This window comes from Coturnix japonica, chromosome 10 (assembly GCF_054131305.1).
Source record: "Coturnix japonica strain WE chromosome 10, WE-NBRP24, whole genome shotgun sequence".
In the NCBI taxonomy this organism is placed as follows: Eukaryota; Metazoa; Chordata; class Aves; order Galliformes; family Phasianidae; genus Coturnix; species Coturnix japonica.
The window spans coordinates 29166348-29183294 of record NC_140672.1 but is presented as its reverse complement, the minus strand read 5'-3'; the positions used below and the strand labels follow the sequence as shown (position 1 = coordinate 29183294).

The window sequence follows — 16947 nt, the reverse complement described above, 5'->3', positions numbered from 1 at the left end:
AAACTCAAGAATGGCGGAGTGAACAGGAGAAAGAGGGACCAGCTGACGTCAGGTGCAGCCTCTCACACATTGACCAAGTGAGAGAGGAGCAGAGACAGACTGCCAAGAGAAGCAATGACCTTAATCAAGAAAATCTAGAAGGCTTTTTTAAATTGTTGCTGTCTAAACCAACACACACTTAATATGTTTCTGAAGGTGTGAAAAACTTCTGCTTCTATCAAGGTAGGATACAAGTGACAATCCTTAAGTAAAAGAGGATAGGTCTAGCTTAGATATTAGGAAGAAATTCTTTAGTCAGAGTGTGGGGAAGCCCTGGCACTGCTGCCAGAGAGCTGTGGGTGCTCCATCCCTGAAGCCAGGCTGGGTGGGACCTGGGCAGCTTGGTCTGGGGGGAAGCTTGGAACTGGATGGCATCTAAGGGACCTTAGAGCCCAAACCCTCCCATGAAAATTATTCTATTACCCTCTACATGCTGAGGAGATCAATTAAATCAAGTTTTTAATCTGTTTCAGCATTCCTACGCAGCTTTTTAGTGAATGAAAAGTCTTTAAATCCAAAAAGCAAACTCATAAACCAAACCCTACAGTTAGAACACTGTGATATAATCTGCTTTTTGGTTTGTCTTCTTTTTCCTTCCCTGTTCTTTAGTTCTAGTAAATTACTAAACATAGCACAACAGAAACAATATCTGAGGTTGTTGGAAGTGTCACAGAAAACTGAAAATGGAGCTGAGAAATGGTTCTGTGTTTTTATCTATTTGGCCTCCCTGATGACATACCTGAAGATCAGCTGTTTCCAGAATGTAACCTATTGGCTAGCCTTATGGAATTAAGTTTTAATTTGTTTCCTTAATTCCCCACTGTATTAGGAGTTTAGATTAAGCTGCTTGTGAATACCTAAGAATAAACCATTCCGCTTTTACTATTTAATCTGTTTAATCACTTTGACAGGGACTGGTAAGACTGTTGGAAGGCAACAGCACAAATCTAATTCATTTTTGCCAGATATGTTACCTGGTTAAATGCTTCATTTCAGTAATATTCAAAATGAAGACACAGTCAAATAGGAATAAAAGGTGCATTTGTCTAGACTTTGGAAATACATTCTGGGATAATACACTCAAGAATATTAACAATTCTTGAGCAGTTCTCTTCAATTTTCATATCCATAATGCGAAAGTGGACAAGAAAAAGGAAGAAAATGCATTGTGCTTTTTCTATTAAAATATGAACTTCGTTGCTTTCCAGCATACCCAGGGGTTTTCTCTGTGGGTGTTTTCACACTCAGCTATTTTCAATCATATCAACCAAGGAAGCCTATTTTTCGAGAATTAAAAAAATAACAACAATTTAAAGAAACAATTTTATTTTTTTCCCCTTTTCTAGAAGTTATGAGTGAGTTACACAACAGTTATTAACTTTCCAGTTCTCAGCAAGAAGCCACAAATAAAATCAAGTGTTTATTTCATAAGTCTTGAGAAAATACGGACAATTTTTACGTGCAACCCATTCCATTACCAGCCTGGAGAGGTCTCATGATCTAATGGCCTGACTTCTTAAGGGGTACTAAGAATACTCAGTTGTAACAAAAACACTGCACATCGGAAAGGAAGTTTAATGTACTTACTCTGTTCTCCAGTGCCAAAACTGGACTGTTGAGACTCCTAAGGGAACAAAAGATCACAGGAGTTTTTTCAAAGGGAATTTTAACATCTCAAAAATCATGCCATAATCAAGCTATTGTTCTGACTTTAAAGGATGGCACATATCCTTTAAAAAACAACAACAAAACAAAACCAACACCTACTCCCAAAGAAAACCAACATGCTAAAAACAAAACCCAGTGGTAACAACCAAACAGAAACAGGGAGCCCTTTCCTGGGCCCAAGCTGCCTTCCCCAGCAGTGACAGAGCAGCGAGTACATGGGAAGAGCATCCTTAGCTCATCTGTCCCACTGACCCATCTGTCCCTGCTTGCTTGCTTGGAAGATGGGCCACGTGCAGTTGTCATACACAGTACCTGAATCTCCAGAAACTGTGCAACTTCTGCAAACCCTATCTTCCCTTTCTCACCTTCATCCAAATCCTCATGCAACTGAGCAACCTGGCTGTATAAAAGCCAACAGACAGTGATAAATACCTGCCTCGATATACAGTGGATTTGCTGTCTATGAAACTAGCCTTGAAAGACAGAGCCTCGCCAATTCTAGCACTGGTAAGATCTCTGTATTCCTGTTCCAGAAAACCCAATTCTGCCTCCTGAAACACAGTACGTTATCAAACACTTGAAATGTTAAAAAATAAATAAATAAACAAATAATCAGAGAGTATTGTGTTACTGAAAACCTACTTCTAAGCTAGTGTGCCATTTTAAAATAGGACCTTCCTGACCTCCTTTTAAAATGAGGACAACTGCTGACCTTACGCATAAAAACAGAGAATGTTTGAGTCAATTCACCAAGCTGATAGATGTACTCTGTGACAGTGAATTGCAGGGGTTTGGGGCACAGCTGTACAGCAGTCTTCACAAACAGCCAGCTCAGTGACGTGATGCAATTTATAAATGCAGTTTCCAATTGTAACTTCATAAACACACAAAAGCTCTACATGGCAAGGCATACTTACATATATCTGACTTCCTTTAACATTTTTATTTCAAAAGTGGCAGCAGTTGAAATCATGACTTGAATGAGTATTGTCAGTGGAATGGAGAAAGAGTGCAATTTTCTCAAAAACAAAACCTCTTAGGGAACTTTAAGATGTTCCCAATGCCCTTCATCTTTACTGACTGAAAGAAGAGACATTAAAATCAACCTATGGTTAAACTGCAAAGTCAAGATCAAGTTGCAGAAGTCTTCTTACTTCAACAGAGAGCAAAAGCCGTACTCTCTTCAGAATACAAACTGATTCTTATCTTTCACACAGGTTCAATGAGTACAAGCATGATTCCTCAGTTTCCTTTTTCCTGTCAACTAAGACAAGTAGGTAAATACTTGATAAAAGTACCTGATAAAATGTAGGTAAAACCAAAAAAAAGACCCTACAGTAATCAAAATACCACATATGCAGAACGACTGCGCTGTGCTGAGCACAAGATGAGTAACTGGGACTGTTCTCATCAATGTACATACCATAAATTCTACAGAAAGTGTCTGCCTCAGTGCTTACCTCAGCCAGCTTCCTATTTCTAAGGCAGTATTCCAGTTAAGGGCACTTTAACGAGGTGTTATGCTTAAATGTGCAACTTCTTCCAAATAACTCACCATCTATTTTGCCTCTGAATACACGTCTCTCAGAAACTCAAAGATTAATAAAGAAATAAACAGAAATATATATTTTTTCAAGTCCAATTTCTTGAGAAAGAAGAAATTAAGAACATTTTGAAGGATGGAAATGCTTTTCACAAAAGCACAGCAGATTGCTGAAGTTAAGTGGAAGACACTTCAACAGGTAAGAAACCATTGCTTGGACTCTGACACAAAATGGTGATTAGAATGGTAGTCAGGTACATAATTCTTACCTGTCCATTTTTGGTTTGGCTGTGGTGAATAGGATCCATTTCCATTTAATATCTGACAACCCAGGTCAGACCTCACTTTTAATTCTCAGAATAAAGTTTCTGGATCACAAGGGATCGACGCAACTGACTGCTGCCTTCACAACTACTACAGCACGGGACACTGAGCAAACCCAGAGACCAGTGCACCTCTTCAGAGATGTCTGCAGGTCACCGCTCAGGTACACAGACAGAACAGCTGTCAGTGACATCACACTCCCTGTTCTATGATGGAAAGATTCCATCCAATAAGAAACAGCTGCATTTCTGAATATATTTTACAAACACACCAGTCCTCCTGCTCTGCATTTTTTGACTGTGAACCCCTGGCTTTAAAGACTTACACAGGATGAAATTACAGAGCGTTAGGTGATGGGATAACATTTTTATCAAGAGTCAGGAATCTGTTTTTCACAGCACCCATAAAACTTTTTATGACCTATTTTCATGAAGTTTTATCTTCTGATTCAAAGACTTCCTGATAATTATAAGATATATTTATAGTAATGCAGACAGGCCCCAGTCAGGATTTTGGGTCCCTGCAAACACTTGCTGCACACAGGGAAAATGATCTTATGCCAGCAATCTTAGACATAAAATCCACCCATCCACCAAAACGAGCCTCATTTTCTACATGTAGGCAAAGTGTACCAGACTTCTGCACACAAGAGAAATGCTGTGAGATGCTGCAGCATATAACTTGTAAATAAATAGAAAGTTAAGGAGAATAAGATTTTCTAGAACAGTGTGGCTTGATTCAAGTAAACCAGCGCTGTGTTCAGCCTTCTGAATTCTGTTCCGGGTCTAGGCTGTACAAGCCTACGGCTCACTAACTTGCTGGAATTTGGAGAAATCCCACTGCCAAGAATGACAGAGGGGAGAAGGCAGAGGAAATTACAGACTTTGGAAACAGAGAATTTGACAAAGTTCCATGGCTAAGATGTACGCACACAAAATAAATAGGCTGGCAGAAAGTTGAAAGGCTCAGGGCAGCCATACATGGAATTTTTTCGCAAACTTTGTGAAGAAACAGAATCCAAGGTTGACAGATTCAGAAAGAAAAACACAGCCTCCCTTTTGTGTTCAGACGTCAACAAGGCTGTGCAATATTATGCAGTTCCTATCTGCAGCACAAAGGCCTTTGTATTTCTGCACACTTTCTTTCCCCCCCTGAATCAAACAGCCACTGAGAGAAGAACGTAGGCAACACAGGCTGCTGACACCAAAGCTGCCCATAGCTCTGGGCTACCCAGGCAGTGACAGTACCAGGACCATCCAACCTTCTGTCAGCCTGTGGCACTTTGGTGGATGTGCACTTCCAACACACAGCCTGGAACATTTGGCCAAAAAGCAACCATGAGTTGTAGTCGGAGCCTTTTGGAAAGCTCCATTCACACACTGCTCTGAATTCTTAAATGTTGAAAAGCTGGATAACTTAAAAAGTAGTCTGTCTGTGTGCTTCAAACAAAGAAGTAACTAACAACTCTATTAAAATCTTTGATCAAATTTAAATGCAACTTTGCCCAGTTATCATTTTCTCATTTTATTTCATATGGCCAACAAAGTATCTGTGAAGAAGATTTATCCTTCAGCCTGGGAAGACACAAAAACACCCAGGACACAGAACTCTAAGAAAAGCATTATTTAAAGCATTGCTTTTTAGGGAGGCAGGTGAAAGGAAGCAAACTAAAATGTCAGCCATATCTATTTATCAAAGACTACCAAGGGCTGAATGAAAGAACTGCCATTAGCAAATAAAAAACCGCTTCTATGTGTTCTTCTGCATACAGGCCCCTTTAAAACTGCCCTCTTGATTGCACGTCAAATAGGATTTCCTATACAGAGGAGATTACCACTGTCTTAGCAGAGGCTGAGAAGACACCTGTTCATAGAAAATAATGACTAAATCCCTACAGGCAGAGAAGAGAAGGAAAAAGACCAAAATACTTTGCAATACTTCATACTTATTTTGACAGTTTACACTTATTTTGATAGAAAGAAAGCCAAATGAAAAGTGTCTATTGATGCCCAATCCATGCTTATTCTCTAAAAAATGAAGCCGTTGTTAAAATCTACACAGTCAATAGAGTTTTTAGTCCCATGCATTAGAAGGTGAAGGAAACAGGCAAGCAGCCACACAAGTGAAAAATACTAATTAAATGGCCTGAAGATCCCTGTATCTTAAACCCCTATAAAGAGTCACAGTGACCCAATTCTCCCCAACCAACCACAGTAATGCAGTTCTTTCCCTCCCTCTGCTCATCTTTTTCTCCCTCAAATTTCCTCTTTCCCCTGAGAGGCAGATGAATTACAGCTGACTTCAAATAAATGGATCAATCACTTCACCAACTCAGTTCTGTTATTTTCTTATATTCCAATTCTCATTCTGGGCAAAGAAAGTGGATTTATTTAATCTGCAGCCAAATTCTAGGCCTTCAGCCAAGTTTCAACAGGGATTTTAAGTAGTACTTCTGTACAGCACCACTTAAATTGACCAAGAATAGTTGAAACACTAACCAGTGCTTCAAAGAATGTATAGGTGAGCTGCATGGAAGACTTTAAGAACTGTAGACATTGTCACCTTAAAGTCTATAATGTATTGGTCAGACAACGCTTTACTTAGCAGTAAAATAACATCAGCTCAACCTCACCACTCAGTTATGTAATTTTTAATTGGTATTTATACTGGAATAACTTGTTGCCAACACAGTTATAGGGGTTCTTTCCTGAAAAACCAGTTGGGGTTTTTTCTGTTGTTTCTTTTTTGCCCTTCAAATCAGTTTTACTGTATCCCAACCAGCTTTAGTTAGCTTCATACTTGTAGGTTTTAGTTATCAGGCACAGCAAACAGAAGGGAAGACAGGAATCAAAAAACTCACAACTTCCCTCCTGAGGGAGAAAAGTCTTCAGCTGCAATGTTTGACCTCCCGCAAACAAAACAGAGATAAGGGAATGGCTTTGTTTTCAAAGTGAGTTTTGAACTGTATAATGAAAACCTTCAATGGTACCACTTAATGACCACTGCAGCAGAAGCAGAAAAAAGGTTTTTTCAAAAAATAAATTATCTTGTCTCATTATCCCTTTCCTCCCTTGAAAATAGTCCCTGCTTCATAAGTATTAGCATAAATCTGCCTATGGAGATGATTAGTAACTAACTGTCCATCCTTAGTTTCAATACTTGCTTAAATGCTGGTTAAGGTGACAACTGGGACCTGAAAAGATTTCAGATATAAACAGATTTGTAGCACATATTTCCCTACAATTTCCACTACAAAATAAAAAAACACATTTGTACAAATGGCAGAAACTCACAACTTTGTACGGTTCAGCAAAGAGAGGAGAGTTGGGTGGAAAGGCTTCTTCACCCTGCTGGATTTCTTGATTTCGCCTTTCCCTTTCTTTCATACGCAGCACATTTCGGTCTTCACGGTTCATGTTGCTGCAAAAAACAACCAACAATTCCCTGGTCACAGAAGGAAAGAGGAGGATGGAAGCACACCCTGTTCTGCAAGAGATCCCAGGCAAGAACCCCCCGTTGACTGCAGCTCCTCAAAACTGAAAAGAAGTTTGTCCAGCTTAAAACATTTCACATTTAGAGCAGCTATAACCTACAATCTGTTCCTGACAGGGACAGTTTATGCACTTAAATAAATAAATCACAGAGTCCTCAGGCAAACAACTGGAAGTTGGAGCCTTCAGCTCTGTTGGCACTGCGATGCAGCAGTCAGGAGTTGTCCAGGCTCCAGGAAATCCAGAAGGATCGGCCCCTCTGGTAGCCCAACAGACAGCACACATTACAGTGCTCTACTGCAAAAATGTAGATCAAAAACATAGAAATCTCACATATTACAAATCTTCCTTGGAAGCCTGGCCTTGCTGCTTGCATTAACAGCAACGCGTCAAATTGCAGAAATGCAAAATCCACAAACAAGTCAGCAATGATTTCCTTTGAGGTTCATAAAGCACCAGGACTTACAGGAGTAAACAAAATAAGGTATAAATAAGGTCTCTAACTCTTTTTTGTACGTGTCATGCTGTACTTTGCATTAAGAGATTTATAAAAGTGGCTTCTTGATCTACAAAATGATGGTAGGTGCATCCAGAACATAAATACTATTCCAATTTAAGTGTAAAATGAAAAAGGTGTCTGCTCAGAAAGTCATTATTTCATATTTTCAGACAGCTGCCTGATTATTAGAAATACAGCATCATAATCCTGCCACAGAGCTCATCTGAAAGCTCTATGAAACCAGCTGTTCCATTCTGGGCACAACTTCCACCTACCACTCAGCTTTTAAAAAAACATTATTTGTGCTTTTCACCTTAAAATCATTTGAGCCTTTCACTGCAGTTTCTTACTCACTTGGCTTCATTTTTTCCTACTGCTCTGCCCACAGGCACATCAAAACCAGAAGAAATCCCCGGTGTAAGTTTAAATGTGTGATGCTTTAGGGTGTGAGTTTGTTGCATTTCCCTGAGATACCTGCACTGTAAGCAAGCTAAAAGCATCAGCATCATCCAACGTGACGCTGACATCGAGCCTAGGAATGTGCTAACTTTTAACGTACATACGAAAATCACTTCTTCTCTAATTGTGCTAAAATCAGTTGAACTCATGCAACTGCAAGTGAATGCAAGTCTGCCAGCTGAGGGAGGGCCCTGCACGCTGCAATGCAGCCAAGCTACAAACTACAACCAATGTTCACAGTGATGGCAGAACGTAAACCTGCCTTGAAAGTTGGAGGTATAAACAGCTTTTTCTTTTTTCCTCCTTCAGATTTCTTGTATATCCAAGACTTAAACAGCAACAAATGTCAGACTTAATCACAGATAGTGACCTGTTAAAGCCAACCATTAGGATCTATGCCATTTTACTATCAAAGGCAAAATGTTTGGCAGGGAACAGAGTATCTACACCTACCTGTGGGTAGTTCATTCAATAAAAAGCACTAAGATAATGAATCATATGCAGCTATCCCTTTAGAAGATAATTACACTTCACAAGTAGAGAGTTACACTTTAACACGAGGATCTTCACTGAGCATCACCTTTCAAAACTGTATCAACATCTGTTGAAAAAAACAAGTGTACTATACAAAGATATAAAAACAAATATAAAGGGAGTTACAGTACTATTTGAGTATAAGAGTAAAAAGGTCAAAAGAGTCAAAACAGTTTAAATCTGCTCTCCACTAAATATCCCAAGACAGACGGAAAATTTGATTTAATATGCTGTTACCCTTTTTTTCCTCCCAGTACATTTCACTTGGGTCTCTCAATATGCATTATGCTACATTTATATTCCTAGTTAAAGAGTCATAACTTCTTCAGAGCGAAGAAGCAGCAAATGCCTGCCATGAATCTGTGCAATGAAGTGCTCCTTAAAAAATCAAAAATGCATGAAATGATCCAGAGCTGAAAGCTGAAAATCATCCACGCCAACCTTCAAAATTACCATTGTGTTTACAAATGTCATAGGAGAATATGATTTTAGTTCCCAGGATTTCCTGTCTTCACAATGAGAAAAATATCTGATATTTAGCCAAGACTTTGTCTTGAGGCTTGTATACAGAGTCATGTCCACAGCATGTGAACATTTGGGTGAACACTTCCAAGGCACAGCACGTATGCCAGTGCAGCTAAGTGCTTCTACCCTGACCTGGCCTCTGTTATCCTGATGAATTTTCATTCAGTGAAATGAAGTAGGATTCTTGGGGTGGGACATCGCAACTGCTTAACTGCACACAAAAACACTCTGTAACAGCATAAAGGAACATGAAGCTGTACTTAACCTCTTTAAGTGGGCTTTTCCTGCAGCCATATTTCTCATAAAGTACAAAGAGGAGAGTAAGCCATACCCTTTATCCTTTTCTGCATGTACAGCACCACACCACCTAAAGCAAAACACTGCTAAATACGTATTAATTCACATGGTAATATAGAGTGAATAAGATGGAAGTACAAAGATAGTAGGACTCTTCTGTTACCTACAGCACTCTGCTAGCTGAGTGTTTTCCTGGGAAACAACCAACTGAATACCTGTAGAAAATTATATTCTGAATCTTTCCTTTTGTGGACCCTCCTTAAATGAATGGAATTTCAGACTTAAACCCTATAAAACTGCAGAATTAAAATTGAAAAACTAGGACCTTAACATTTCTGTGCAAATCAAGATGAATCTGAACATTTGTAAAACATGACCATCTTGGGAAATGAGAAATGTCTTTGGATATTTATTATGCCACAATTTAAAAACATTCTGAAATCTCAGTAGCTTGGGCCTGAGTTAGCTCCCAGTCAGATGGAAAGATTTTGTTTAAAGCTGTAAATCCTTCTAATGGTATTTAACTGTTTGAGTCATTGGAGAATTTCCTGTCGGAGTGACAAAGTGCGTAAATAAAAACTAAAGCATCTGAAATATCAAAGAGATCACAGACACCTTTGGCTTCAGTCTATAGGAAAAAGCTCAATTGCCTCATCTCAGTGCAGCGCCCAGCACACAACATCAGGGCAGAACACCAGACAGAGAAAGCTTTTTTGTGTGTGTTTACACAAACAAACCCAGTAGGGAGTGTAACTGACTAGGATAGTTTTCAAGATCCCTTCACAAAAGCGATCCCAGAAATGCCAAAAAGTGTAGCACATATTTAGTCTGAGACTGAATTGAGGAAAAAGCAATCACTTCTTTCAGGTGAACAGTCCAAAGCTAATGGGAATGCCTTTTTATAAACGCCAAGGCAACTTTTAAAGATTGAAAATTAGAACTAGAAGTTATTTTTGCTGTTGTAGGTGTCACGGAGTTCTCTCTAGAGCTCACTCCGGGACAGTGGGCACAAACCCGGGGCAGCAGGAACAAAAGCCCCCCCCCCTTTTCTCTAGCGGCAGTGCGGCGTGGCCCGGCCCGGCCCGGCCACGTGCGTTTAGGGAGACGGGGAAGGGAAGGGAGATTACGATTAGGTCTAACAAAAAATGAGGGAGAAAAAAAGGTGATCTGAGAACGAATGGCAGTTTAATAACCTAATAATGCTAAACAAACAACAAGAGAGTATCAACAAAGAGAATACCAAGTCCCCAATCTCACCGGTGGAGCTTTGGAAGGCAGGAAGCTCTGACCACGTTGTCTCCTCGCAGGGAGCCGCGCCAGCAACGCTGTCCCCTTCCTCAGTTCCCTTCCGGTGCCCCACCCCACATGAACATTTGAGGCAGTTCACAGAGAAAAAAAAAACTTGTCCCCTTTACTCCCATTATTAGGCATGGTGTTCTGATGTGGAATACCAACACCAACCAAATTGAAAAACCACAACATAAGGAAACAAACATTTGGGGAATGGCAGAATGGGGTAAAATTTACCGTCACGTCAAGAAAGTTGAAATTTCACTCTCATGTTCTTGGTGTGGTTTCTGCTATAATTATTTGGACTAATTAAGCTTTTCCCTGACGAAAGCCTAGAAGTATATCACAAGAAGGACCAACTTACCCATGACCTTTTATTTGTCTTACTCAAGCATCTCCTCCTGACCAAAACTGACAATAAAATATTCAGCCAGACTACAGGTTTGAGTAGCTGGGTTGTTTCTAGGATCTCCTGCAATCATAAGCTTGTAACACACACTTGTCTTTTGACTAAGTGTCTTTTACAGTGCAGTAAAACAACAGGTTTTCACATGGCTATTCCTCATTTACCTTGCTCTGAACTCATTCACAAACCATGCGGGATCAGTCCAGGGAGAAGGGGAGGAGAGGGGAAGGGAAAGGGGAAGTCCACTGTCCTCTAAAATCAGGCTTCTTAGCCTAAAGCTCAACAGCAAATAGCAGTCCACTTCCCCACATTGCTAGACTCCGAGCATTTAAAGAACATCAGCTGACCTCATTATGAGCTCTAACATAGCCAAAGGAATTCACATATTCAAATATTCTCTTGAGTGATGAGAAATATGGAGCATAACTTCAGACTTCTGCTGTTAAACTCTCATTTCTATCATCAGCCAGGGTAACAGTTCAATGCTGTTTTAGATGGAAGACTCATACTTTAAATAACTCAGCTCATTAAGGCTTGGATTCCCAACTACAATTAGCTAAATTCCAGTTTGGATCATGCTTCACCTTGGATCACTTAGGGATTCAGCCACTTAATGGTACTAACTCAGTTTGTCTACAGAGAAGCTGTTTTCTATAGCAACAATAAACTGGGATTGCAACTGGATGTCGGGAAAGCACAAATCCCGCAGTTATCCTGCACCAACATCCTCTCCTTCCATCAGAACTGCAAGTTTTTAAACCAGACTCATGCAAGCTTGCATGACACACCTTGTGCAAAACTGTTGGCAGCCATCAGACAGCCAGTTGCTTCCTGTATAGACACTGTTCCATCAGTTTGGGTTTTTTGCCTCGCTAGAACAACATCCAGTGGTGAAAACTCACACAGCTGAAGCAACCACGCTGATATACTGCAGTCACTGGAGGTGCTCAAGAGCCACGGGTATGTGGCACTGGGGACGTGGTTAGTAAGTACAGTGAGGGTGGGCTGGGTTGGGCTCAGCTATCTCAGTGGTCTTTTCCAGCCTTGGGTGCAACTTGTAAGAGGGAATGAAGCAGCAAACTGCCCAGCACTGAGCTGCATTCTTCCGACATGTGGTATCAATGAAGTGCTGTATTTCCCTATCTTCTCTGGAACTATTATTCATCTAACCTAACTGAAACAGTAAGCCTGAACCTAGATATAAATCAGGATCATAGTCACCCGTGGTTCCTTATATATTCAGAAATACACCCTAGAGGGTAATTCAGTGCATCTAGAAATTCAAGTAGTCTCTGAAGGTCTTTGTATTTTCCAATGTCTGTTGGCCGCAGAAGTATGTGAAGTGATGGACATGGCCCAACGATCAGCACTGACAATCAGCTGCAAGTTAATATCTGCGGGTTGTTTGGTTTGTTTGCTTGTCTGTTTTATTTCCTACAACTATTCAGTTTGGAGAAAAGATGAGCAACTGCCAATAGAAGTGATAAGTGCACATTTTGGGACACAGAAGCAGAATTTTGTGACAACTGTCAGCCCAGAATATGTTGATGATGAAGTTGTCCTAACAGTGCATGCCAGTGATTTGACAAACCCTGCTCGGTATGACACAGTTTGTCTTCAATTTTTGGGATCTTTGATTCCCAGTTGGCTCTTAGGCAAAAAAAAAAAAAAAGCCACCCAAACAACCTAGTCCTCATCTCATCCTTCCCATCCAGCTGCTGCCTCACAGAAGGGGTAAAATAAAAACTCTCTTGGACTAGCAGAGAGATTTACAATGGAGTAACTTAAGTAAGGATGGGAGACTGAAGGTGTTGGGGAAGACATCCAGGCTTTAGCTACAGGGCATGCATGCAGAATCACAAAACAAAGGCCAGTCAGAGACATCAGAGCTTCGTCAGAATTAATGGGGTTGTTTCTACATGCCCACCCTATCTGCCAGTGTAAAACCTTCCAGTGAAAAAAAAGAAAGCTACAGATGGGTGGGGAGAATTGTTGGTGAAATTATTTGTGATATTTTTTGCTAATAATATGCTTAAAATCCTGTAGCTAGACTTAAAGTTAAGCAACTCACTCTATGTAAGTAGACTTACAGAAGGGAACCATAAAGCTTATGGAAGGGAACTGTCAAGCTAATCCACAGCTAAAACAGAGTAGAGACGAATTGCAGGAGCTTGTTTACTTTGCAGAAGTGTGAGCTTTAACCACTGCTGAGCTCCTAGTACAAAAGTCTGAACCAATGCAACAAACCAACCCGTCCATGTTGTACAAAAGAATGTACTGACACCACCAGAACACAAAATTCTATGGCTGAAAATACCCACAAAAATCATCCAGCCCTTCTCCATTGCTCCAGGACATGCTCAGCTCTTTGTGACACAGATATTTCACTAACCTTTTCTGAATCCCACCGTGAAGGCTTCAAAGCCCCTCCAAATGACATATCCAGTCATCCAACCATTAAAAAGCTTTTCTGTTGTAGAACTTGCATCTTTGTCATTGCAATTGAAGTCCCTTATTTCTGCACAGAGAACAGATTGTTTGCTTCCACTTTCTAAAAGCCTTTTATATACTCAAAGCCTGCTATCATATTATGTATGAGCACCTTCAAAGAGCCAACAGAGTCAATGATTTCATTGGAAGCATCAGATTTTATGACTCGCAGTAAGTGATCACCATAACTCACACTCACATCTCCTGCGTGTAGAGGAGATCCTCCTTGCATCTACAAAGATGCAAGAAGAAAAGAGGCAAAGAAGGGGTAAAATAAATCCCATCTTACATTTGGGATGCTTAATTCCAGCCTTGAACGCTGATTTGCCCACTTAACAGCTGTGCTCTTCAGAAGCAGTTGTTCCACAGTTATTTAGAGAGAAAGACAGGTTTTGTACTTGGTTGTTAACACAAAGAACAGCATAAACACACAAATGAACTCAGCTTTGCAGTGTTGTAATGGCTGATGAGGGAAGCCAAGGATCCTTCCACACTGTCAGCCTTCATTTCCAGAGACATACCTTTGGGGGTGATGGTAATGCTGCTCTTGTCATCTCTGGACTCACACAAGTACTCTCCCTCATCCTCAGCCCGGATCCCTCTTATTGTCAGGGTTCTTCTGACCCCTTCCTCATCAATCTGGAAACGTTTGCTGGGTTTGATCTCAACTGCATTCCTGCGCCACACCACCTTCCCTTTGGCATGGCTCACTTCACAGCTTAAAGTGACACTGCCTCCAATCTCAGCATTAACAGCTTCGAGCTTCTTGGTGAACTTCACTGGGATTTCTAAGATGCAGAGGAAAGAAAAGAACTATGAGAATGCACAAGTTAACAAACGTGTTCTACAAAACCAAATGAAAAACCCCATGAACAGACACACTCGGGGATCATGGCAGGCTGAAAGAAATCCAAAAGATAGAAATCTGGAGATATTATCAGCATGGAATTATATTATCATTCTACTTCTGCAATGTAAGAACAGCGCCTTAAAGAGACTTAAAGACTACCTTCCAGTGTCTCTAATCTTCTACCTAATGAGATGTGTGGTGGTTTTTTGCTGCTATTGTCGGTTGGTTGGGATTGTCTCTTGTTGCTGCTTTTATTGTTCTGTTTTTTAGCATCAGAGTCTAATTTGCCTGACTACCATTAAAAATCTGTACAGATGGAAGAACCCCAGCAGCCACAGTTGTATTTCATGTCACTGGAGACACAGCCAATGGAATCAGAGATCTGGGAATGTGACACATTCAACCTGTTGACATGACCTGCTAGCAACCACTCCCATGCAGTAACAGCCAAAGGGAGCTGGTGGGGTGCATGCCAGCTGCAGATTTCTCCAGTGTGGGTATCTGAAGGGACACAAACCCCATTCTACATCCTCCTCATCAGCTCTGACATGCTTAGCAGAGTCAGGAAGAGCTGAGGCTCTGAACACAACCTACCAACTGCTTTAGGAAGAGATAGAAACTGGGTGATGACAGTGAAAAGCAAACACCAGAAAAGAACCCATCATAGTCCCTGAGCTCTCAAGTGGCCAGCAGAGGACAAACTTGGATCTCTGGAGGCAAGAAGGTCTTTTCTGGTCTATGCTGGGGATGCTACAGCAGCTGCAACAGCAATTCAAGCGTAAAGGTTGGAACAGCTTGTAGAATAGACCAATCTTCTTCACTTCATCCTCCCATAAGAAAAGAGCAGCTGTAAAAAAGGACACAACTTGCAGGCTTCTACCTCCTTACCTTTCACTTCTAGAATTCTAAAACTAACTGAGAAGTATTAATACGATGAGTATGGCCTAAGTAAGGCATATTTTCTATTCATTCTACTCCCAATCTCTTGGCCATTCATCTTGTACAACACTTTGCTACAGAACTGGGCAGTTCTGGGACACACAGCAGCAGAGAGGATTGTCTTAATCACCTTCCTCCTTATCTCTTTCTCTGCTCTTCAGAACATCCCATGCCTGCTTTCAGCTTCTGCTCACTGACACAGATCAGGTGATGAGGCATGCAAAGATGAACAAAATCTATATAGAAGTTCCTTAGTCAAAAATATTCCACAGCCACATTTTCACCTCACTACCACTACATTAAAAAGGAGAATCCAATTAGTGGTGTGGGTCATTGATGTTGTTCCAGGGGGAACTGTGGCTGTTCCATGCCCACAGTGTAGAAGACAGACAGTCTTCCTCTAAGCCACATAAACAGCTGCTTAGTGTTCCCAAAGCGAATATCAGCTCTTCTGTTGAAACAAAGTGTCAAATCTAGGCAAGAAAGAACCTAGGAACTGAAGGAACCAAGAGGGTCCTTGAACACCAGTCCCATGGTTGCAAGTCACTATGCAAACATATTGAACCCAAAAGAACATCTGTCCTGCAGGCAACCAAAACCTGAGTTCCTTTTACTTAAGACCCACTGTGAAACATCAGAACACATAAACATGTGATAGTCAAACCACTGGCTGCCTTTTCATGACACAGAACAGTACTCCTGGCTTCCTGATGGAAGGTTGGGAACATGCAGCCAAAGGGACAGGATCAAAGGCCTCCCTGAAATCTAGAAAGATTACATCCTTTTCCTTCATACACTGAGTCGGTGGCCTTATCATAGAACAAGATTTGATGACCAAGACTGGTTGCACACATGCTCCCTCACCGATGTTTAGGCCACCAGACTGTTTACCCGGGCAGAGCTTCAGCACACAGAGGCATTTTGACCAGAACCTTGTGCTGAACTCTAAAACTTACCCCCAGGCTTCCTGACTGTGTGGTACTGGCACGTCCTGTTTGGGATGAATTCTCAAGGGAATGTGCTTGCCACGAGCCTTCTTAGACTGAAGCAAGAGATAGGTTGCCACAACTGGTCGTAATTCTGCTAGAAAACAAGAGGATGTAGATCTCTTCAGAAACATTGTCAGTACAAAGACAATTTCTGCATGTCTGCCATATTTTCCCCTTGATGTGCAACCTTCATGTCTGATCACATTAGGGTAGTTTCAGGCCTCAGATGATTCACACAATATGTAAGAGATAAAGAAGCAGACTATTCTCGTTTTTGCTTGAAAGTTAGTGTATTGTACAATTGCTGGAAGTGAAATCTAAAGCTGGTGCCAGAATCTCTCTACTGAAGTGAATGGCAAAGCTCCTACTAATTCAGTTTGTACAGCATTTCAGCTGGACTCCCATTTCTGGGGCCAAGTTTCAGCCCAGCTCCAAGGAGCATCGACATTCAGCTGGATTTTCAGCAGCTTTTTGACTACTATGAGAACCGTGGGTACAATGCTTGAGAGACTCAGTGTAGTATAATAAGCTTGAATTACTTATCAGGCATTAGAAGTCCTTTGAATTAAGACTGTGATAATATCACAGACTTGAACTGAAGAAC

The 16947-nt window shown here is 40.9% G+C and overlaps 1 protein-coding gene across 3 annotated transcripts in view; it reads right to left on the bottom strand.

The window, feature by feature from the left end:
* Nucleotides 1-16400, bottom strand: part of LOC146759608 (AF4/FMR2 family member 4-like) — a 35648-nt gene extending 19248 nt beyond the window's left edge. Inside the window, exons 1-4 of one of the 3 annotated variants that reach the window (XM_085510773.1) lie at nucleotides 16311-16400; nucleotides 14087-14353; nucleotides 6868-6994; nucleotides 1627-1663 (exon numbers count right to left, since the gene is read on the bottom strand). In XM_085510773.1, the coding sequence (XP_085366899.1) occupies nucleotides 1627-1663; nucleotides 6868-6990 (160 nt within the window). In that variant the 5' untranslated portion in view covers nucleotides 6991-6994; nucleotides 14087-14353; nucleotides 16311-16400. Of the gene's footprint in view, nucleotides 1-1626; nucleotides 1664-3519; nucleotides 3733-6867; nucleotides 6995-14086; nucleotides 14354-16310 lie in introns of those variants that run through there. The other 2 variants (XM_085510772.1, XM_085510774.1) reach the window with 2 other exon arrangements.
* Nucleotides 16401-16947: the final 547 nt, after the last annotated feature.